General features: G+C 45.8%; 1 protein-coding gene across 3 annotated transcripts; it reads right to left on the bottom strand.

Moving 5' to 3' along the window:
* Positions 1-489: 489 nt before the first annotated feature.
* On the bottom strand, positions 490-22,684 carry Ggcx (gamma-glutamyl carboxylase). Of its 3 annotated transcripts, none has more exons than XM_045152101.1 (15): positions 22,543-22,684; positions 21,572-21,742; positions 19,103-19,261; positions 18,036-18,201; positions 14,727-14,805; positions 13,791-13,897; positions 7,663-7,826; positions 6,556-6,821; positions 6,265-6,396; positions 5,365-5,516; positions 4,756-4,925; positions 4,441-4,571; positions 2,887-3,034; positions 2,553-2,748; positions 490-1,971 (listed from the first exon to the last, which is right to left on the bottom strand). In XM_045152101.1, the coding sequence occupies exons 2-15, from the start codon at positions 21,696-21,698 to the stop codon at positions 1,779-1,781; spliced, it is 2,190 nt and encodes a 729-aa protein (XP_045008036.1). In that variant the 5' UTR covers positions 21,699-21,742; positions 22,543-22,684; the 3' UTR covers positions 490-1,778. The 3 variants fall into 3 exon arrangements, with proteins under 3 accessions (XP_045008036.1, XP_045008035.1, XP_004660581.2); XM_045152100.1 differs by lacking the exon at positions 22,543-22,684 and adding an exon at positions 22,045-22,164; XM_004660524.2 differs by lacking the exon at positions 22,543-22,684 and adding an exon at positions 21,947-21,966.
* Between the last annotated feature and the right edge of the window lie 1,850 nt (positions 22,685-24,534).

Below are 24,534 nucleotides of genomic sequence, written 5' to 3'. Positions count from 1 at the left end.
GAACTCATTACTATTGCTAAATGGGTAGCCAAACTGCCATCTAAGTATTTGTACACATAGATTCATGCTGCTCTCAGACACAATCATGTTTCTTTCTGCAATGGGTAAAGGTTATGCAGAGATGCACCGCTGGCAGAATTACTAAGAATAAGTGACTATTAGACATAAACAGAGCATCTAAGCCACCTCCTCTAAGGCTCCAGACACCACAGAAGAGAGCAGAAGAATATTAACAGCCAGAGGATGGGGAGGAATGCTGTATGTAGCATTCCATTATGGATGTGGTGCAGCTCATAAAGACTCACTGCACACCCAGAGTATCTACTAGCAGCCGATTGTTGCCGAGTAGGAGTCATGCGCTTCTGTGGTGTAACCAATGATAATTTACCCACATTCCAGTCAATAACCTCCCATACAAACTCATGGAAGCAACCCTGATTTAACTCCATGGGATGGACACACACAAAAAGGCATGGAAATGGGAAGGGATTAGTGGGGAAGAAGGGTTTTATTGGGAGAGGAAGGAATGAGGATAATGGGAGTAGATATATATATACATACATATATATATATGTATATATATGTATGTATGAAATTAACTTTTTTTGTAAAGTATTCCCCTAAAATAGATTGAGGAAAAGGAAGGCATCAAAGCTTATTACTCCAACATAGCTTAGTCAAAGTAGAGAACTAAGTTGACTTTTTCCCTCTAGACCAGGCTGACCAGGAATTCACTATGTAGTCCCACTATGTAGGCCTCCAACTCCTGGAGGATCCTACCTCTGCCTCCTGAGTGCTGGGATTAAAGAGGTGTGTGCCACCATGCTCGGCTACTCATACTTTTTGCTGACACGAGTTTTAAATTATAGTGTTTTAGGCTGTCAAATGATTCTGAAAATATAAGCAGCCAAGTGCAGGACCTTATATTTGACAGGTTTGAATTCAAACTGTCAATTGACTCCTTAGTAGCTAGATGCCTTTGGGCAAATCTCAGTCTTCAAAAGTAACATGGGACTAATGCTTATTAAGTTCATTGTGGTAATTCAGGGCTGAAGAGATGGCACAGTGGTTAAGGCACTTGCCTGCGAAGCCTAAAGGCCCAGGTTCAACTTCGCAGAACCCATATAAACCAGACACAAGGTCATGCATGTGCACAAGGTGGCAAACACATCTCAAGTTTGATGTGCCAATTCTCTCATAAAATTTTTTTAATACGTAATTCAGGTACACAGTACCTAGTGCATAGCAAGCTCATGGGATCAGCTATTCGTGATAAATTTCTAAGGAACTGGTCAATTTAAATATGACTTTTTCTTTTTTTGGTTTTTCAAGGTAGGGTTTCACTCTTGCTCAGAGGCTGACCTGGAATTCACTATGTAGTCCCAGGCTGGCCTCCTAAACTCTCAGCAATCCTCCTACCTCTGCCTACTCAGTGCTGGAATTAAAGGCATATGTCACCATGCCTGGCTAAAATATGATTTACTCCTTTATTCTAGAGGGTATTTCCCACTGTTTCTAATCTAAGGCCCTTCAATCTTGGGGTTGAAATCTTATCTGTTTTAAAAAAAACTTTAAGGGGAAAAATGTAAAACGGGGTAGGATGTAGTGGTACACACATAATCATAATCACTGTAGGGGGCTGCTATGAATTTGAGACTAGCCTGGACTACAGTAAGAATCTGTCTCAAAACAAATCAGCTAATCTCTCAAAAAAAAAAAAATGTCCACTTTATAGATAGTAAGCTTATAGCTGGTATTTGCATGGAGCATCGAGACCCTCAGAACTCTGAATGGATATGTTCAGAACTTGGCTCAGGAGAATTAGGATTTGAAGGATCCATGTTTGAAGTGCTTGACTCGCCAAGTGGTTCAAATGGCCGCAAGTTTGCATAAGTCACCTCTTGGGCTAGCTGCTCTAAGGAAGGGCGACCTAAGAGCAGATTTCGAAGTGAAATACGAGTCATCAGGAAGCTGAAAAAGGAAAAAGACATGCATTCTAATTTCATATTTCAACATGATTCCAGCCAAAGCCCTTAGGAAGTACCTGGTCTTAAATCCTCTCACCCAGGCAGTCTTCCCTCAGTGACCCTTCACATCCCAGCTAAAAGGGCACCCAACACCTTGACAGAGTCCAAGGGAGGGGAAGAATAACTGGGAGAACAGAGATAAGCAGAGGCAGAAAAGTCAGCAGGCCATCAGACACTACATGCTCCTTTAAATGAGGGAGAGGAGAGGCTGGAGTGGTGGCTTGGCAGTTAAGGCATTTGCCTGCAAAGCCAAAGGACCTAGGTTCTATTTCCCAGGACCCACATTAGCCAGATGCACAAGGGGACACACGCATCTGGAGTTCCTTTGCAGTGGCTGCACATACATACATACATACATACATACATACATACATACATACATGGGAGAGGAGAATGGAGAAAAGTACCTAGAGCTAGGTCCCCTTTATAAGAGAGTCTATTATTACCCTCACCACAGAGAAGTTACCAAACTTACAAATATCTGATGGCAATGACATGGTGGATAGTGGATAAGGTGAAACTTACCTGCGGCGGAAGACATACAGCTTTCGCAGCAAGAAACGTAAGAGTCGCTCATGGAAGGGGGTATTTCGCCGCCGTTCAATCTCCTGGAGCTTTTGCTGCCGTCTTAGAAAGGTCTGGACCAGAGGTGTTGGTTCAGGGCCCCCTTTTATTGGCCCTTCCAAAAGAGGTTGCAGCTCTGGAGGCAGAGGTCCTGTTTCTGCCCAGAAGAAAGCAAAAAGGAGATCAATGAGATGAAATGTATCACTCTCTCCCTTAGAAGTCAATCAGCTAGATCCTCACAACCCTGACTTCTTGAAACCAGGCACTAGCTCAGCCCAAAGCTTCGTGTACTCACCACTTCCATTCTCCACCTTCTCCTTTAACTCTTGTAGATATGCCAGGTCTTGCTCCAGTGCAAGCTCTGTAGTGTTGACATAGATGTACATGTAGCAGGAAGGATGGGGTGATACTGTATATACCTTATGGTACTCACCAGCAGGCAACTGGCAAGGGGAAGAATGGATATATTTCATATATTTCACTCTAACCTTTCCCTACCCAGCCTATGGCCTCTCTAACTCTCCTGTCATCTTTTTTCTCATGTCTTGGTGTCTTAAGAAACTGGTAACTGACTTCTAGAATCTGGATAAAGCTGCTAGCCCTAGGGGCCCTTGACTTTTATTATTTTGGCAGGGAAGGGGGGGGGGAATGTCTGTTTTTTGTTTTTTGTTTTTTCCTTCAAGGTAGGATCTCACTTTAGCCTGACTTGGAATTCACTATGAAATCTCAGGTTGGCCTCCAACTCACAGTGATCCTCCTATGAGTGCTGGGATGAAAGTTGTACACCACCATGCCCAACCCTGTTTATTTTTATTTATTTACTTATTTATGTTTGGTTTTTTGAGGTAGGGTTTCACTCTAGCCCAGGCTGACCTGGAATTCACCATGTAGTCTGTGGCTGGCCTTGAACTCATGGCAATCCTCCTACCTCTGCCTCCCGAGTGCTGGGATTAAAGGCATGAGCTATCATGCCTGGCTCAGACTGGCCTTTTTTTTTTTTTTTTTTAATGCAAGAGTGAAAGACAGAGAATTGGTGCGCTCAGGCCTCCAGCCACTGTAATCCAACTCTAGGCACGTGCGCCACCTTGTGCACATGTACAACCTTACATGTTTGTGTCTCCTTTTGCATCTGGCTTAGGTGGGATCTGAACAGTTGAACATGGGTCCCTTAGGCTTTGCACTAGGCCATCTCTCCAGCCCGTGTGGCTTCTTTTTTGGCGGGAGTGGGGGGACAAGGTAGGATCTCACTCTAGCTCAGGCTGACCTGGAGTCTCAGGGTGGCCTCAAACTCACAGCGATCCTTTTACCTCTGCCTCCCAAGGGCCGGGATTAAAGGCATGCACCACCATGCATGGCTTCATGTGTCTATTTTATTTAATCAAGGCTACATAGCCCAAGCTGGCCTGGAACTTTCAATACTCCTCTACCTTAGCCTCCTGAGTCTCTGAATACTGGCATTACAGGTATGTACCACCACACCCAGCTGAAGCCTTTTTAAAAATATTTTTATTTGCAAGCAGAGAGAGAATAGGCACACCAGGGTCTCTAGCCACTGCAACTGAACTCCAGATGTGTGCATCACTTTGTGATTCTGGCTTTATGTGGGTACTGGGGAATTGAACTCAGGTCGTTAGGCTTTGCAGACAAGTGCCTTAACTGCTCAGCCATCTCTCCAGCCTGAAGTTCTTGTTTCTTGAGCTTCCATTATGAACTCTGTCTACCTAAACTTTGTTTTTCTTTTGTTTTGGTAGTGCTGAGGATTGAACCCAGGGCCTCATGCATGCTAAGCAAATGCTCTACCACTGTCCTATATCCCCAGTTTCTGCCACTGTCAATCCCATCAAAATACCTGCATTTTTTCTCCCTCCTGCAGAGTCTGGTTCTTCTGCACTGCCACCAACTCCACAGCCACCTCTCCCTGCAGCACGTGGATGCTAGTGTTGCCCAGGTCTTCACTCACAAAGTTCTCCAGGTGCAGCCCTGTTAGGGGCAACACAGCTCACCATCCCACCCCACAGGAGTGAATTCACACCATAATACACAGAGATATCACACTTTCCCCACCACCAGCCCTGGAACCCAACCTCCATCTCATTGTATGCAATGTCACTGGCTGATGAAGCCAGGGAAAGACAGCAAAACCTCTCCTCACTTTCCTCCATACCAGGAAAATCTGCAATGAAGACAACCTCGGTGTGGTTGTCCAGACTGCTCTTAATTTCCTGTAACTTGGTCCTCCAGGGAGATAGGTCCATCAAGAGTGGCTGTACCCAAGGTGTGCGCTGGAAAGGAGACCAGACAGCCTGTACGATGTCCACACGAGGGTCAAAAAGCCTTAGGAAAGAAAACCATGTTCCAAAAAGGCCTCGGCCACCCACCCACCAGATACTCTGGTCCTGTTCCTTTCGTCATTGTACCCAGGGAGAGGGAGTAGAATTTCCAGAGTGGAGAAATGCTTAATGCCAGCATGTTATTGCCAGTCCATGGCAGAGAGAAAGGGAAAGAAATTCTGGAGTACTGGAAAGAATGGGGGTTAGTGGCCACTTGAGGTGAAGGTTTTTTTGTTAACAGTGTCTGAAAGAATAGGTCAATTGGCTTTTCTCCTGGATGACGGCGCCCCCTGCTGGAAGCAACCAGCTATGCCCACAATCAGATCAACATGGACATGCACTAGAGGGAGAACCTAAGCAAGACAAGAAGGGGAACATGAGCGGTCCATCTTGGCAACAAGAGCTGTGTTGCACTTTCCCCTATCTCTGATCCCCTTGCCCACCTCTGCTGGAAGCGGTCATTGATGGAGACCCAAATATCAAAGTAGATCTGGGGCTCAGTGACATTGTACTTGGGAAGCAGGAGGCTCAGGCAAGTGGCATATTGCTTCAGCATGTCTGCATGATCCTTCCATCGACGGCTCTGTGTGAATACCTGCCCCAAACCCCCACATTAGTCCCACTTCATCACCATCCACCTCCAAGACAGGACATGCACTGCCACTGGCATAAAGATCTCTGCCTGGTGTCTATTTTGGCCAGAAGAACCTGGAATTTGTCTTTAACGATGAATTTTTCATTGTTGGCTTCATGGTACTTACCTTTCCTAATATAATCTCAACTCAAAAAAGTGACACATAATCTTTATCCACATAAAAAAAAGTTCAGCATGGTATGGTGGCTGAGCCAGAACTACCACACGTGGAAAGCCAGTGCTACAAAGAACAACCTTGTCTCCAAAGACAAATAAATAAATATAATTTAGCTGGGTGTGGTGGTACACACCTGTAATCCCAGCACTAGGGCACTAGGGAGGCTGAGGTAGGAGGATCACTGTGAGTTTGAGGCCAGCCCGAGACTAATTCCAGGTCAGGCTAGACTAAACCAAGACCCTACCTCAAAAAACCACACAAACAAACTAACAAACAAAACTAACAAAGGTTTAGAGAGAAGAGAGTGTAGTTTTAGTATGCTTAACATTTAACACGGGCCAGACCCTGGATTCAATCTTTCCAACATGAAAAAACAAAGCAAAAAAAAAAAAGTTCAGGTTGGCTTTTGAGAAAGGGCAAGGATCCAAATTCCGAATTTGTTTTGGTTCCTGGTGTGTATAGGACCAAACTATACCATAAAGCTGAAGGGGAAACTGAAGATCAGTCAGCTATTGGCATCAGACATCTCACCCCAGGGTTCAGGTAGCCCAGCTCTCCAGTAAGGCCGTCCCGGTAGGTGATCTTCACATGTTGGTGGGAGCGAGAGTGCACCATCATGTCCCAGGAATAGCCATACAGCCCATTTGTCCAGTTGTTATAGCCCTGGGAGGGCAGAACACAGAAGAAATCAACTCAGGGCTCAAATCAACCCTCTCCTCCACCAAGAAAGGACTACCAAACCAGCCCCACTCTTTCCCAACTGCTGTCGTCTCTGCGGCTTTCCAAGCCAGATTCTGTGTCACACGCACAGCTCCTACAAACCTGGGTGAGGAAATGGGAATAGGGCAGGAAGAGCTGCTCAAGGAGGTAGAACAGGGTGAAAGCAGTTCCAAGCTGGTGACGTAGCCCTGGCTTCTGGCCACCTTTGGCCCGGTTCCTCTTATACACACAAGAATCACTGGGTTGAGGTGCAGTCTGGAGGGGCAGCAACTCTTGTAATTTTTGAGGGCAGTGGGATACCAGCTTACGAGGCCATTCAGGAGAGCAGAAGAGAGGACTGCTGGCAAGCATGACGTAGGGAAACATACCTAGGAAAGTACAGAGAAGGTATTTCATAAGTTTGGAGGACTCCTTCAATTACCTTCAACCTTTAACCACTTCTGAAAATTTATTATTTTGTTTTCAAGATAGGTAGAGTCTCATACTTGGGCTGCAAGCCTACTGAGAAATCCTGCTGGAACTGAGCTGATAACCTCCTCCATGTAGACCAGCTGACAGAAAGCTGGAAGAAGCCATTCTACATGCAGTTCAATGGGAGAAAGAGATACCACCAGTTAAGATACTCAACAGTGGACACTGCAAGCCTTATAATTGGCCAGCCAGGCCAAATGAGCCAACAGGTGCAATAATGGCACGTCTGTCATGGTAGAAACCAACTGCCCTCTAATTGGACTGGAGGCCTACTCCATGGGAGAAAATACATCCCTGATACTGAAAACTTAAAACAGGGGTAGTCATGAGCCCTAGGGGTATAACTTCTGCTGATGATAAATGTATATACTATGTTTATCAAACTGCCCAGTAAGCACTTCTCTTAATTTTTTTTTTTTTGTTCGTTTTTTTGTTTTTCAAGGTAGGGTCTCACTCTGGCCCAGACTGACCTGGAATTCACTATGGAGTCTCAGGGTGGCCTTGAACTCACGGCGACCCTCCTACCTCTGCCCCCCGAGGGCTGGGATTAAAGGTGTGCGCCACCACGCCCAGCTCAATCAAGTTTTGTTTTTATATTTTTGTCCAACTAAACATTTCCAGCCCTTAAAGGATACTTCTCCTTCCCAGAGATTCCTCACTGTGCAACATACTGAGCCCAGAAGTGTCAATCCTTTCAACTTCACTTATTCCCACTTGACAATGACTCCAGGTACTGACCAATGCTGAAGAGCTGGGAATTCATGCAGTGGAAGTAGGACACAAAGATGAGGCCAGCAGTTCTTGAGGCATCGAAGAAGAGCAGGAAACCAGCTGAGAGGTCAAGCAGCAGCCCACACCAATGGACCACAAGCAGGCTAGTCAGTTCCTCGGACAGCACCAATCTGCCGAAACAGGGACAAAGTTCCAGGATCAGCCAATTGAGAAACTCAGCAATTACAGCACATTACATTCACAGCACAATGTGTCTCAGCTACCCTGTCCTTGCCAAAGGATCTATCTGCCCCGTTAGTGGCGTAGAACACTTAAGTACCAAATGCAGCCACAGGGGTTTTCTTTACATTTTCCTATATCTAATGTTTTAAATTATTTATTTATTTGAGAGGGAGAGAGATAGAGACAGAATAGGGATGCCAGGGGCTCCAGCCACTGCAAATGAACTCCAGCTGCATGCACCACCTTGTGCAGTTGGATTATGTGGGTACTGGGGAACTGAACCTGGGTCCTTAGGCTTCACAGGCAAGTGCTTTAGCCACTAAGCCATCTCTCCAGCCGCTAGCTTTCTTTTTATCAACATACCCTAATAGGCATGGCCAGATCTCCTAGGAGATATATGTATATAAGCTCACCTGTGACAGGTGTACTCACATGTGGTCAAACAAAACATGGGGTGTCCTGCTCCATTATTCTTTTTTTGCTTTTTTCAAGGTAGGGTCTCACTCTAGCTCAGGCTGACCTGGAATTTATTATGTAGTTTCAGGGTGGCCTCGAACTCATAGCAATCCTCCTACCTCTGCCTCCCAAAAGCTGGGATTAAAGATGTGCGCTACCATGCCTGGTCCTGCTCCATCATTCTTCTGCCTGTTTTTTTTTTTTAATTTTTATTTATTTATTTGAGAGCGACAGACACAGAGAGAAAGACAGATAGAGGGAGAGAGAGAGAGAATGGGCGCGCCAGGGCTTCCAGCCTCTGCAAACGAACTCCAGATGCGTGCGCCCCCTTGTGCATCTGGCTAGCGTGGGACCTGGGGAACCGAGCCTCGAACCAGGTTCCTTAGGCTTCACAGGCAAGCGTTTAACCGCTAAGCCATCTCTCCAGCCCCTGCCTGTTTTTATTTGAGCCACAGTCCTTTACTGATCAGGCAGCTTGCCCCTTTTTGGCAAGCTCCAGAGATTCTCTACTCTCTGCTCCCCTACAAAACTGGGATTACAGATGTGTGTTACAGCCAGCTTCCCCTTGCCAGTGTTCAGTTCATGCTCATGCTTCAGTGTTCCACCTATTGTGGCAGAGGTGACGTCCAGCCTCTGCTCATGCCATCAGTTTCCCCTGCCATCATGGAGCTTCCCCTTGAGTCTATAAGCGAAAACAATCCCTTTCCTCCCACCAGTTGCTTTGGGTCAGGTACTTTCTGCATTCTAGGAACATTTGATTGAGAAGTATGCTGTGGGGCCAGTTCCTCAGGGAACTCATGAATGAGACGCTTGGGCTATGGAAGCAGAATGAAGCCTTAGGTTCAATCCCCAGCATGACAGAAAGTAGGTGTGATGGCACAGCCTGGGATTTAGCCTGTGGGAGGTAGATCAAAAGTTCAAAGACGACTGGAGAGTTGGCTTAGTGGTTAAAGGCACTTGCTTTCAAAGTCTGACTGCCCAGGTTCAATTTCCCACAGAGTGGTACATGCATCTGGAGTTCATTTGCAGCAGCAAGAGTCCCTGGTATGCCCATTTTCTTTGTCACTCTGCAGGGTGTAGTAGTGTACACCTTTAATTCCAGCACTAGGGAGGCAGAGGAGGAAGATCGCTATAAGTTTGAGCCACTCTGGTACTACAGAGTGAGTTCTAAATCAACCTCGGCTAGAGTGAGACCCTTCCTCAAAACCCCACCTCACCAAAAAAAAGTCAATGCTTTGGGCCAGGTGTGGTGGGTCACACCTAGAGTGAGACCCTACCTTTAAAAAAAAAGCCTAAGAAAATAAATAAAAAATAAGTCAATGATTTGGGGCTGGAGAGATGATTCAGCAGTTAAAGGTACTTCCTTGCAAAGCCTGCCAGCTTGGGTTCAATTCTCCAGTACCCATGTAAAACCACAGGCACGAAGTAGTGCATGCAGCTGGGCATGGTGGTACATACCAATCCCAGCACTGGAGAAGCAGAGGTAAGAGGATCGCCGTGAGTTTGAGGCCACCCTGAGACTACATAGTGAATTCCAGGTCAGCCTGAGATAGAGTGAGACCCTACCTCAAAAAAACAAAAAAGAAAAAAAGTAGTGCATGCATCTGGAGTTTGTTTGCAATGGCAAGAGGTCATGGCATGCCCATATTCATTCTCTCTTTTTTAAAAATTATTTATTTATTTAAGAGAGGGAGAGGCAGATAGAGAATAGATGCATCACAGCCTCCAGCCACTTGCCAACAAACTCCAGATGCATGCGCCACCTTGTGCATCTGGCTACATGAGTCCTGGGAAATTGAACCTAGGTCCTTTGGCTTTGCGGGCAAGCACCTTAACTGCTAAGCCATTTCTCCAGCCCTATACATTCTCCTCCTCTCTCCTCACAAATAAATAAATTGGTATTTTTTTGCGGGGGAGGGCTTTGAGTTAGGGTCTCACTCTAGCCCAGGCTGATATGGAATTCACTATGTAGTTTCAGGTTGATCTCAACCTCAAGGCAATCCTCCTACACTGGCCTCCAAAATGCTGGGATTAAAGGTATGTGTCACCCTACCCAGCATTTTTTCCTTTTTTTTTTTTTTTGTAAAAAGATTGGGCCAGGTGTAGTGACACATGCCCTTAATCCCAGCACTCAGGAGGCAGAGGTAGGTCAATCATGATGAATTCAAGGCCACTCTGAGACTACATAGTGAATTCCAGGTCAGCCTGGGCTAGGATGAGACCCTACCTCAAAACACACACACACACACACACACACACACACAAACCGTTGGGCTGGAGCAGAGATTTCTCAGTGGTTAAAGTGATTGCCTGCAAAGTCTAATGGCATGAGTTCAATTTACCAGTACCCATGTAAAGCCACATGCACAAGGTGCACATGTGTCTGCAGTTTGTTTGCAGTAGCTAGAGGCCCTGGTGCACCCATTCTCTCTAGATATCTGCTACTTTCTCTCTCTTTCATAAAATAAAAATAAATTAATATGTATATAAGTCTGGAGCTAGAAAGATGGCTGAGCAAGAGATAGAGAGAATGGGCATACCATGGCCTCCAGCCTCTGCAAATGAACTCCAGATGCATGTGCCACCTTGTGCATCTGGCTTATATGGGTTCTGGGGAATTGAACCTAGGTCCTTAGGCTTCGTAGGCAAGCACCTTAACCACTAAGCAATCTCTCCAGCCCTAAATAAATAAAAATTCTTAAAAAGTCAATGTTTCACTAGCATGTGAAAATGATAAGCAAAGCCAGGCATGGTGGCACATGTCTTTAATCCTAACACTCAGGAGGCAGAGGTGAGTTAAAGGCCACCCTGAGGCTACATAGTGAATTCAAGGTCAGCCTGGGCTACAGCGAGACCCTACCTCAAAAACAAAAAGTGAAAAAGAGGGGCTGGAGAGATGGCTTAGAAGTTAAGGTATTTGCCTACAAAGCCTAAGGTCCCAGGTTTGATTCCCCAGTACACATGTAAAGCTAGATGCACAAGGTAGAGTATGCATCTGGAGCTTGTTTATGGTGTCTGACATGCCTATTCTCTATCTGCCTCCTTCTCTGTCAAATAATTTTTAAGTAAAAAACAACAGCCCGGCATGGTGGCACACACCTTTAATCCCAGCACTTGAAAAGCAGAGGTAGGAGGATTGCTGAGAGTTCAAGGCCACCCTGAAACTACATAGTGAATTCCAGGTCAGCCTGCTCTAGGGTGAGATCCTACCTCAAAAAAAAAAAAAAAATCTGGGAGTGGTGGTACAAGTCTTTAATCCCAGCACTTGGGAGGCAGAGGTAGAAGGATCACCAAGAGTTCGAGGTCACCCTGAGACTACATAGTGAACCCAGGTCAGCCTGAGCTACAGTGAGACCCTACATTGAAAAGCAAAAAAAAAGGGCTGGAGAGATGGCTTAGCGGTTAAGCGCTTGCCTGTGAAGCCTAAGGACCCCGGTTCGAGGCTCAGTTCCCCAGGTCCCACGTTAGCCAGATGCACAAGGGGGCGCACGCGTCTGGAGTTCGTTTGCAGAGGCTGGAAGCCCTGGCGCGCCCATTCTCTCTCTCTCCCTCTGTCTTTCTCCCTGTGTCTGTCGCTCTCAAATAAATAAATAAAAAATGAACAAAAAAAAAATATATTAAAAGAAAAGCAAAAAAAAAAAAAACAATCCAGGTGTGGTGGCGCATGCCTTTAATCCCAGCACTCGGGAGGCAGAGGTAGGAGGATTACTGTGAATTCAAGGCCACCCTGAGACTCCATGGTGAATTCCAGGTTAGCCTAAGCTAGAGTGAGACCCTACCTCGAAAAACCAAAAACAAAAAGGTAAAAAACAGGAAAAATACATCCACGCCTAGTGATGAAGGCCTGTAACTGAGCTACTCAGGAGGTTGAGGCAAGAGGATCATAATTTCAAAGCCAGCCTGGAATAGGGTTTAAGTCCATCTTGGGCAACTTAGTAAGACCCTGCCTCAAAATAAAATGTAAGGGTTAGAAAGATGGCTCAGCAGTTAAACGTCCTTGTTTGCAAAGCTTGAAAACCCAAGTTCAATTCCCCAATACTCATATAAAGCCAGATTCACAAAGTGGTTTATGCACTGGGAGTTTGCAGCAGCAGGAGGCTCTGACATGGCCCCCACCCCATTCTCTTTCTCTCTCTCTCTCTAATAAATAAGAATATTAAAAAGTAAGTAAGTATAAAGTAAAAAGAGGAGCTGGGCATGGTGGCCTTTAATCCCAGCACTCAAGAGTCAGAGGTAGGATTGCTCTGAGTTTGAGACCAGCCTGGGCTAGAGTGAGACCCTACCTCAAAAAAAAAGGGGGGGGGGGCTTGAGGGATGGCTTAGCAGGTTAAAAGGTGTTTGCCTGCAAAGCCAAAGGACTCAGGTTTGATTCCCCAGGACCCATGTTAGCCAGATGCACAAGGGGGTGCATGCATCTGGAGTTCATCTGCAGTGGCTGGAGGCCCTGGTGCACCCAATCTCCCCCCCCAATAAAATATTTTTTAAAAAATAGGGCTGGAGGGATGGCTCAGCAGTTAAGGCACTTCCCTGCAAAGCCTAACAATCCAGGCTCAATTTTCTAGTACCCACATAAAACCAGATGCACAAAATGGCACATGTGTCTAAAGTTCACTTGCAGTGGCTAGAAACCCTAGTATGCACATTCTCTCTGTCACTGTTCTATCTCTCTGCTTGCAAATAAATATATTTTTAAAAAGAAAAAAAAAGAGGGTTGTAGATATAACCCGGTGATAGAGCACTTGTTTAGAATGGGCTCAAGCCCTAGTACCACAAAAATAAATAAATAGAAAAAAGGAAAAGTAAAATGAAAGGAAGAAATTGAGGAAGAGGAAAATCAGAAGTGTGCCTTGGTTTTCTAGAGTTGGTAATAACGATCTTGTCAGAGCAGGGCCTGTGCTGCACATCTATCCTTAGTACGCTGCCTGAGGAGCTCTTACAAGAGGCTGATATAACAGGACAGGAACATAAGCACCCCACAAAGTAACTGCTAGGGAGACTGGGTTACCTAGTTTTGACTCTTTACTTTCCTTTATTTCTGTTTTAATATTTTATTTATTTATTTATTGGAGAGAGAAAAAAAAAGGCAGATAGAATGGGCTCACCAGGGGCTCTAGCCACTGCAAATGAACCTCAAACACATGTGCCACCTTGTGCATCTGGCTTATATGGGCCCAGGGGAATTGAACCTAAGTCCTTAGGCTTCGCAGGCAAATGCCTTAACCACTAAGCCATCTCTCCAGTCCTCCTTTTTTATTTCTTTTCCCTTCCTGACCACCCATATCATAAGGCTCCCAATCTTTTAGTATTATTGACTCTGTCTTTGGCTGAATAGGGAGATGAGTGAGCAGAGAAAGGCATGAGGCAAATGCAGGCAGCCATTACTACAGACCTGAAGGCGATGAGCCACCCACTCTGTATCTGTGCCCCAAGTGGGTCTCTATCCTACTGCTACTCACTTGAAGGGACTGAAGAGCCAGTGTCGGGACAAGTGCTCCATGGAGTAACCTTCAACCCAGTCTGCATCCAGCTTTTTCACCCCAGCAATGAAATACACAATGAAGATCTGCAAATATACAATGCAACATGAATGTTCAAGCCAACAAAGGACCTTATTTCCTTAGATGATCAAGATAAACTAAGTTCTGAGCTCAGTCCAGGGCCCAAGAAGGTAGATCCATTCCTCTAACTATTCATCTCAAATAGTCACACTCATTAACCCATTAGATACAGAGGAAGTCACGAAGCACAGAAGGTATTCATGTGTGTGTGTTGTATGCACATGTGCAAATGTGTACACCTTGTGCACATACGTGCAGAGGACAGGAGAGGATGTTGGGTGTCTTCTATTTCTCTTGTACCCCATTTCCCTGGGACAGAGTCTCTCACAGAACCTAGAGCTCCCCATTTTCAGTTACACTGGCTGATTACAGAGTCCCAATGATCTTCCTTTCTCTGCCTGCCTCAGAACTGGGGTTACAGGATGCCCAGCTCTTTATGTGGGTGCTAGGGAGTCAAACTCAAACTTGTAGAGCAAGTGCTGTATTCTGCTGAGCCATCTCTCCAAGCTCGAAGTGATTCTAATCCCACAGAGATTAGGAGATCAGAAAAAATGAAAAGGCTGGGCATGGTGGTGCCTGCTTTTAATCCCAGCACTCAGGAGGCTGAGGTAGGAGGATCGCTGTGAGTTTGAAGTCAGCCTGACACTAATTCCAGGTCAGCCTGAGCTAGAGCAAAACCCCACCTTGTAAAACCAAAGAAAGAGAGAAGGAGGTAAGGAAGAAAGGAAAGGAAAGAAAATAAAGAGTTAATGCAGAGAGGCAGAGAAGCAGGCCTTGACTGTTTCTGACCACAATGGCTGAAGGGATACTTCCCTCTGCCTTGAAATCCCATACCTGGCCACGCAGCACTGTATAGTTCCAAAGAGGCACATGGGCATTCCTCTTTCGGGTATTCAGAAGACCGTCCACAGACCTATACCAAAGGAGTAAACATCTTAATCTAGCCACATCTCTACCCACCAATGATAATAACCCTATCTATCTCAGAAAACTCTCAAGTCCTCCCAGATTCTCTGGGATATTCTTTTTTTTTTTTTTTTTTTTTAAAGCCTAGGCTGGCCTCAAACTCACTAGGTAGCTGAGGCTGACCTTGAATTCCTGATCTTCCTGCCTTTTCTTCTCCATTGCTAAGATGAAGGGTTTATGTCATCATGCCTGGCAATAAGTTGTAATAGTAATGTTTTTTGGTTTTCAAGGTAGCATCTCTCTTTAGCCCAGGCTGACCTGGAATTCACTATGTAGTCTCAGCCACCACGCCTGGCTATAATAGTAATTATTATTAAATTCATGAAAGAATATCATTTCAGGAGGCTGGAAAGATAGCTCAGTGCCTAAAGGCACTTGCTTGCAAAGCCTGATGACTTAGATTCAATTCCCTAGTACCCACATAAAGCTATATGTATAAAGTAGCAAACATGTCTGGAGTTCATTTGTAGTAGAAAGAGGGCCCGATATGCCCATTCTCTTTCTCTCTCTCTCTCTGTCTTTCTCACTCTCTGTTTACAAATAAATAATTTTTTTTCCAGTAATTTTTTTTTATTTGCAAACAGAGAGACAGGGAATGCTCTAGTAAGTTCACATCACCTCAAAAGACTTCCCTGCACATACATGTGCACAGTCTACAATCAGAGCATTTGGTGGCACAGACTTAGTTATGTACATTCTGGACATTAAACACATCAAGACAGACTATGTAAAGAGAACATAAGCATGTGACAATGGCTGGTAGGCTTTGGACACATGACACAGAACATGTAATACTATTTAAATTGAAGACAGGTGTCTATCTTTCCCTTTAAAAAATTTAGTTATGGAGCCAGGCATAGTGACTCATGCCTTTAATCCCAGCATATGAGAGGCTGAGGTAGGAGGATCACTGTGAGTTTGAGGCCAGGTTGCCTAGGCCAGAGTGAGACACTACCTCAAAAAAACAAACAAAAAAATTTAGGGGCTGGAGAGATGGCTTAGCAATCAAAGTGCTTGCCTGCAAAGCCTAAGGACTCATGTTTGACTCTCCAAGTCCCATGTAAGCCAGACGTACAAGGTGATACAAGTGCGCAAGGTCGCACATGCATACAAGATGGTGCATGCATCTGGTGTTCGATTGCAGGGGCAAGAGGCCCTGGTGTGCCAATTCTCTCTCTCTGATAAAATTAATAAAAGGATTTTTAAAAATTTTAGTTATAAACTGTGAGGGACTTGAGCTAATTTGATTTTAACTTTTTCTTTCAAATAAATAAATTTTTCAAAGAAATGAATATTAACTAAGCCGGGCATGGTGGCGCACTCCTTTAATCCCAGCACTCGGGAGGCAAAGGTAGGAGGATTGCCATGAGTTCAAGGCCACCCTGAGACTACAGAGTTAATTCCAGATCAGCCTGGACCAGAGTGAGACCCTACCTCAAAAAAACAAAAAAAAAAAAGAAAGAAAGAAATGAATATTAACTAGCTGGTCATGGTGGCACACACCTTCAATCCCAGCACTCGGGAGGCAGAGGTAGGAGGATCGCTGTGAGTTCAAGGCCATCCTGAGACTCCATGGTGAATTCCAGCCTGGGCTAGAGTGTGACCCTATCTGGAAAAACAAAAAACAAAAAAACTAAACTAAACAAAGCAAAAAAAAAAAAAAATTACTTCAGATGTTCTATGTCTTATGTTATATCCTAATGAACCCACTGCAAGTTGAAAATATCCTCAAGTTGAAAATGTATTTAATACACATAACTGCTCAGTATCATAGCTGATCTACCCTATTTCAAATGTGCTCAAAACACTTATAATAGCTTGCGAAACATCATGTAGCATAATTTTATTTTATTTATTTTCCCAGCACTTGGAAGGATGAAGTAGGAAGATCACTATAAGTTTTCAGCCAACCTGGGGCTACCGTGTGAGTTCTAGGTCAGTCTAAGATACAGTGAGACCCTGCTTAAAAAACTAAAAAGTGGACTGGAGAGATAGATGGCTTAGCAGTTAAAGCACATGCCTGCGAAGCCTAAGGACCCTGGTTCGATTCTCCAGGTCCCACATTAGCTAGATGTACAAGGGGGAGCATGTGTCTGGAGTTCGTTTGCAGCGGCTGGAGGCCCTGGTGCACCCATTCATTCTCTCCCTTTCTCCCTCCCTCCCTCCTTCTCCTTCTCTCTGTTTCAAATAAATAAATAAAGTGAGCTGGAGAGATAGCTTAGCAGTTAAGGCATTTGCCTGTGAAGACTAGAGACCCATGTTCAATTCCCCAGAACCCATGTAAGCCTGATATACAAAGTAGTACATGTGCCTGGTGTTTGTTTACAGTGGCTAGAGGCCCTTGTGCACCCACTGTCACTCTCTCACAAATAAATTAAAAAATTAAAAAAATTAAAAACTAAAAAAGCTGGGCATGGTGTCACACACCTTTAATCCCAGCGCTTGAGTGGCTGAGGTAGGAGAATCATTGTGAGTTCTGGGCCAGCCTGACACTAATTCCAGGTCAGCCTGGGCTATAGCAAGACCCTACCTTAAAAAAAGAAAAAGTTTTGAATATCTCATGTATTTTATCAAATGCCAAAAATTAACACAACGGCTGTACCAGTATACTCTTACACCACCATATGTTAAAAGCCATACATACATACATACACACATACACTCATACACACATACATACATATATACATACATCTACTGAGGGGTCTGGAGGGATAGGTCAGCAGTTGAGATACTTGCTTGCAAAACCTAACAGCTGGATTAAATTCCCCAGTATCCACATTAAGCCAGATGGCACAAAATGGTACATGCATCTGGAGTTCATATGCAGAAGCAAGAGGCCCTGGCATGCCTATTCTCTATAAGTCTCTTTCTGCTTGCAAATAAATGAATCTTTTTAGAAATGCCAGCCAGGCATGGTGGTGCACGCCTTTAATCCCAGCACTTGGGAGGCAGAGGTAGGAGGATCGCTGTGAGTTCAAGGCCACCCTGAGATGACAGAGTTAATTCCAGGTCAGCCTGGACCAGAGTGAGACCCTACCTCGAAAAACCAAAAAAAAAAAAAAAAAAAAAAAAAAAAAAAAGCCTACTGAGGCAATTTCTAGGGCAAAGCTGGTCGCTGTATGGTAAGAATCCTGACCCAGGCACCCCTTCCCCCTGGTTTCCCCAGACTCATACCAGTAGTGGTTTGCATCCATGAACGTCAGCTGAAAGGCCAGCAAACCATACAGATAGGAATGGTTGTTCCACGCTGTCTTGTCCAGGAGAAACACATACCAGTAGGGCAGCAGGAAGAGCACACAGCTTATCCGGTAGCACAGGCCCAGCATCATGCCGAGTGCCCCTAGGATTTGTGAGGAGAGGAGGAAAGGTCAAGGGGTCACCACAGGCCCAGCTTCCCTGGACAGGCTGTGACTGAGATTAAGACAGTCAACAGGTGTTTTATAATGAGGTAAAACTAAATAAAAACTAAATGCTACTTTAGTATCTTAGAAAGCAAAGTTACGGGCTGGGGAGTTGGCTCAACAGTTAAAGGTGCTTGCTTGCAAAGCATGCCAGCCAGGGTTCAATTCCCCAGTACCCACATAAAGCCAGATGCACAAAGTGACTCACAGATCTAGAGTTTATTTCCAGCAGCAAGAGGAGTCCATTCTCTCTCTCTCTGCTCAAAAATAATCATTTTAAGGCTGGAGAGATGGCTTAGTGGTTAAGGCGCTAGATTCAAAGCCTAAGGACCCATGTTTGACTCCCCAGATCCCACATAAGCCAGATGCCCAAGGTGACACACATAAAAGTCATGCGTACGTACAAGGTGGCACATGCCTCTGGATTTCAACTGCAGTAGCTAGAGGCTCTAGCATGCCAGTTCTCTCTTTCTAATAAAATAAATAAGTAACTTTTTAGAGCTGGGCATGGTGGCACATGCCTTTAATCCCAACACTTGGGAGGCAGAGGTAGGAGGACCACTATGAGTTCAAGGCCACCATGAGACTACATAGTGAATTCCAAGTCAGCCTGGGCTAGAGTGGGACCCTACCTTGAAAAACAACCAATAAATAAATAAATAAATAAATAAATATTTTTTAAAAGAAACCTTACAGGGTCACAGCTAGTATGCCATGCATATGAACAACATAAATTGGAATCACAGCACAAGTGCAAAAGGCACCCAAGACCTTGGCCATTCACCAACATACTTGCTGAGTTTTTAGCAGGCCAATAAATACTCTCCCAATTCCCCTCACCCAGGAACATGATGGTGTAAACAAGATACATCCAGTCTAGCGGCAGTGGGCGCAGGGCATCCAGCAAGGGGAAGCGGCACACATCCAGCCCATCCAGGTATTTTCGGTCCAGGGAGCTGAGGCCCCGTTCTTGGGGGATGTCCAACACCATCAAGAATGCTGTGAAGGCAATGATTGTGAGGTCTCTGGTAAGGAAGTAGTGGCACACAGAACAGAACAGTGGGACATGCCAGCTCCAGGGCCAGACTTCGTTTCTAATCTTAGAGCCCAAATCAGTAATTGTTCAATAATAATTACTACTAGCCAGGTGTAGTGTTCCACATCTCTAATACCAGCATTCTGGAAACTGAAGCAAGAGGATCGCTGGGAGTTTGTAGCCAGCTTGGGCCACATAGTAGGTTCAAGGCCAGCCTAGAATACACAGAGGATCTTTGTCTCAAAAATAAATAAATAGCCAGGCGTGGTGGCACATGCCTTTAATCCCAGCACTTGGGAGGCAGAGATAGGAGGATCACCATGAGTTCGAGGCCACCCTGAGACTCAATAGTGAATTCCAGGTCAACCTGGGCTAGAGTGAGACCCTACCTCAAAAAAAAAAGAAGAAAAAATAAATAAAAATAAATAAATAAATAGATTGGGAGTGCTGGCCCACACCCTTAATCCCAGCACTCTGGGGGTAGACCTAGGAGGATAACTGTGAGTTCAAGGCCACCCTGAGAATATACAGTGAATTACAGGCCTCTCTGGTCTATAGCAAGACCCTACCTTGAAAAACCAAATAAAGAAATAAATAGGAGGCCGAGGGAATGGCTTAGCGATTAAGGTGTTTGCCTGCGAAGCCTAAGGACCCTGGTTAGATTCCCCAGGACCCACCTAAGCCAGATGCACAAGTTGGCACATGCGAATGGAGTTTGTTTGCAATGGCTGGAGGCCCTGGTGCGCCCATACTCTCTCTTTCTCCCTCTCTTTGTCTCAAATAAATAAATGAAATAGATAAATAAAAAAATTGCTGCTGGGTGTGGTGGCACATGCCTTTAATCTCAGTACTCAGGAAGCAGAGGTAGGAGAACTGCCATGAGTTTGAGGCCACCCTGAGACTACATAGTAAATTTCAGGTCAGTCTGGGCCAGAGTGAGACCCTACCTCGAAAAACAAAACAAAACAAAAAAATGTTAAGAAATAAATAAATAACAGGGCTAGAAAGATTGCTCAATGGTTAAAGCACTTGCCTGCAAAGCCTAACAACTGGGGTTCAATTCCCCAGTACCCACATACAGCCAGATTCACAAAGTGGAACATGCATCTGGAGTTTATTTGCAGTAAATAGAGGCCCTGGCATGCCCATTCTCTCCCTGTTTCTCTCTGCTTGCAAATAAATAAAATATTTTTTAAAAAATAGCAAAGCCGGGCATGTGGCACACACCTTTAATCCCAGCACTCAGGAAGCAAAGGTAGGAGGATTGCCACGAGTTCAAGGCCACCTGAGATTACATAGTGAATTCCAGGTCATCTTGGGCTAGAGTGAGAACCTACCTTGAAAAACCAAAAGAATTGGGCTGGAGAGATGGCTTAGTGGTTAAACGTTTGCCTGTGAAGCCTAAGGACCCCGGTTTGAGGCTCGATTCCCCAGGACCCATGTTAGCCAGATGCACAAGGGGGCACACACGTCTGGAGTTCATTTGCAGTGGCTGGAAGCCCTGGCGTGCCCATTCTCTGTCTGTCTGTTAAATCATACTGAGCTACAATGTGCTCTAGGGAACCCTCTTAACCTTTTTGCTTCCTAACACAGGCAGGAAAGTGGTGGTATTTGTACAACACACTAAGGTAAACAGAAGGGCTACTCAGCTCAGGAAGGCAAGCTTGGCTTTCTCAATCTCAGAACCCATTTCATTGACCAGGCTGGTTAATTATCTGTAGGGGTGTTTGCCTGCACCATTACAGGCCATCAGGGGCATCCCTACTGCTGGCACAGATGCCAGCAACCACCTACCCCTCTTACCCCCAAAAGTGTGACGACTAAAAAGTGTCTCTAGACATTGCAAAGTGTCTCCAGGGAGCAAACCTTCCCTCATGAGAACTACTGGGCTATGAGGGTCAACGTGGCACAATTGTAACCCAGTCCACACACCCATGTTGTAGCCTTTGAGCTAAGAAGGTCAGGGAGCCACAACCCAAATATTACTTCTGCTCTTCTCTTAGCATAGCTCCTGGGAAACTGCACACCACAAGCAAAACGAGTCTGTTCTTGTCTCTTGTATCCTGTACAACATCAGAGCAAAGCATTTCTAGCCACCAAACTTTAACTGGAGATGACAAGGCCAGGATGATTCTAAATTTCCAAAGACCTCTTCCATTATATCAATATCATCAGCTCTAAAGTGATCTAGGTCTATGAAGTAACTAAAAATAGAGTCGATTGTCATATTTGCACCACCGACCAAAGTGCCCTCACCCAGAAAGTGGACTCACCAAAGAGAAAACGGAAGACAGCCAGGTTTGAAGGATCGGTCGGTCGATTAAGGAGGGTCACCAGCCTCTGCCAGCTGGATACATCTGTCCATTCGAAACCCAAAAGTTTCCCCATTCGGCTGCCCATCCTGGTCCCCGCGGTCTGTCCAGGGTTGTCTTTCTGTGCTTTACCTACAAGCACGAAGAGAAGAAAATGTATGGGTAGGGACCAGGTCGAATCACAGAAACCACAGCCCCAACAGCCCCGTGTTTCCACCCACCCGGGTCTCCCACTGATCTGACTTCGAGGCCTGCAAGCTTCCTAGTGCAAACCCTCCTCCAGGATGCCTCCACGGGTCCCAGAACACAGACTGCAAGCTCTCTCCCCTTCCCTACCGAGGCCCCTTTCACCAAGTCCCGCTGGGCATCCCTGTGCTTGGTCCCGCTGACGCCAGCACCCTTCGGTCTCCTCCGCAGAGCCAGCTTAAGCCTACCTGAGCTGGCCCTGGTCGGTGCAGAGCCCGCTTGCACAGCCATGACTGCGAGAGGCAGACAGTCCAGCGGGGCTGGCGCGGAGTGAGCGGAGCTCCGAAGATGCGCAGCCCTGTGCTCCGCCTCCGCGACACATCAGCGCCGCGGCCGCCGCAAAGCGAAGCCGGCACTGTCGTGAAGCGCCCAGTCCAGCGGAGGCGGCTGTCAGCTCGGTGCCCAGGAGCCGAGGGAGGGGCTCGGGGGTGCAGGCGCCCAGGGGCACAGGACCTCACCTTGCTCCCTGACGGGAAAAGGGAGAGCGAGCTGGGCGTGGTAGCGAACGCCTTCAACCCCAGCACTACGGAGTCACGAGTTCGAGGCCACCCTGAGACTACATAGTGAATTCCAGAACAGCCTGGCCTAATGCGACACCCTACCTCGAAAACCCAACAAAAGGGGTGAGCTGCCAATCACACCATCGCACCTCCTCCCCTTTTGATCCCCAGAGGCTCTTTATGTACCCCAGACTGGCCTTCAACTCGCGGTGATCCCCTTGTTTCAGTCTCCCAAGGGTTAGGATGACAAGGCTGGAACCTTTCTAAGATCCGAAGCTTCTAACTTCTTTGGGTCCTTCCCTCAGCTGATTGGGCTTCTCCAGGTTTGGAGATTCCCTCAGTGCTCCGTGGTTCAAAAGAGCAGACCTGGGCTAGAAAGATGGTTTAGTGGTTAAGGCGCTTGCCTGCAAAGCAAAAGGACACAGGTTCGATTTCCCAGAACCCACGTAAGCCAGAAAACAAAAAAAGTACACTTGTCCCAGACAGTAAGGACGAAGGTGGAAGTCCCTGCCTGCAGCAAGTGCTCAATCTTTTCCTTGTTTCTGTCCACAAGGAACCCTAGACAGCAGAGGACATAAAACAACAACTGAAAAGCAGCCATCAGGGAAGGTGAGTGTGGTGGTTGGATTCAGGTGTCCCCCATAAACTTAGGTGTTCTGAATGCTAGGTTCCCAGCTGATGGAGATTTTGAAACTAACGCCTCCTGAAAGCAGTGTATTGTTGGGGACCGGCTTATGGGTATTATAACCAGTTTCCCCTTGCCAGTGTCTGGCACACTCTTCTGTTACTGTTGTCCACCCTCTGCTCATGCCATCATTTCCTCTGTCATCATGGAGCTTCCCCGCAAGTATACAAGCCAAAATAAACCCTACCCCACCCCCCAAAAGCTGCTCTTGTGCGATTTCTGCCAGCAATGCTAACATGACTGCAACAGTGAGTTTTTGTTTCTGATTTTCCGAGGTAGGGTTTCGCTCTAGCTCAGAGATGACCTGAACTCACTCTGTAGTCTCAGGGTGGCCTCGAACTCACCGTGATCCTCCTACCTCTGCCTCCCGAGTGCTGGGATTAAAGGCTGGGTCAGCATACCCAGCTTTGTTAGTTTTTTTAGTTTACAGGTTTTATTACACTATAGGTAGAACTTAAGAGAAGGAAGACAAAGTTCATACCCAAGAGGGGGCATTAATTGCGTTCCCAGAAATGAGGAAGCCCAGAATTTAAGAGAAGGAGAGAGTACTGAGGGGGCCTGCCCCTGAGAAGGCAGAAGGGGAGTTAAACCCCTGGAAAGGTTAACACAGCTGTAATACCCAATTCTCTCCACTGGGGTAAGCTAGTGGAAAGAGAAAGACCATCTCACACCAGTAAGCGGCTTCCCAAAACGGTTTTGCTTTTAGGATACTTTTACTTTGTCAGAAATACCAGAATATGAGCTGGAGGCGCACGTCTTTAATCTCAGCACTCGGGAGGCAAAGGCAGGAGGATCTCTGTGAGTTTGAGGCCACCCTGAGACTACAGAGTCAATTCCAGGTCAGCCTGGGTTAGAATGAGACCAACTTCGAAAAAAACAAAAAAAGAAAAAGGAGAAGAAATCTATTAAATACATCCTTAAACTGGGTGGGGTGGTACACACCTTTAATACTAGCACTCAGGAGGCAAAGATAGGAGGATCACCATGAGTTTGAGACTACATAGTGAATTTTAGATCAGCCCAGGTTAGAGCGAGACCCTACCTCGAAAGTCAAAATACATAAATAAGGGTTGGAGAGATGGCTTAGTGGTTAAGCGCTTGCCTGTGAAGCCTAAGGTTCCCAGTTCAAGGCCCGATTTCCGAGTACCCTCGTAAGCCAGATACACAAGGTGGTGCATGCATCTGGAGTTCATTTGCAATGGCTGGAGGCCCTGGTGCACCCACTCTCTCTCTCTCTCTGTCAAATAAATAAAATAAATAAAAATAAACAAAAATAAAAAATAAATACAGTTGGGCTTGGTGGTGCACATATTTAATCCCAGCACTCAGGAGGCCAAGTAGGAGGATGGTTTATGAATTCGAGGCCAGCCTAGGGCTACAGTGAGTGTTAGGACTGGCTGGGCTAGAGTGAGACCCTACCTTAAAAAATTTCAAACCCCCCAAAATACCAAAATATTTTGTTTTGTTTTGTTTTGTTTTGTTTTGTTTTGTTT

Source organism: Jaculus jaculus, chromosome 6, assembly GCF_020740685.1.
Source record: "Jaculus jaculus isolate mJacJac1 chromosome 6, mJacJac1.mat.Y.cur, whole genome shotgun sequence".
Taxonomy (NCBI): Eukaryota; Metazoa; Chordata; class Mammalia; order Rodentia; family Dipodidae; genus Jaculus; species Jaculus jaculus.
Note: the sequence above shows the minus strand (reverse complement) of the source record. Positions and strands in the feature narration are given on the sequence as shown.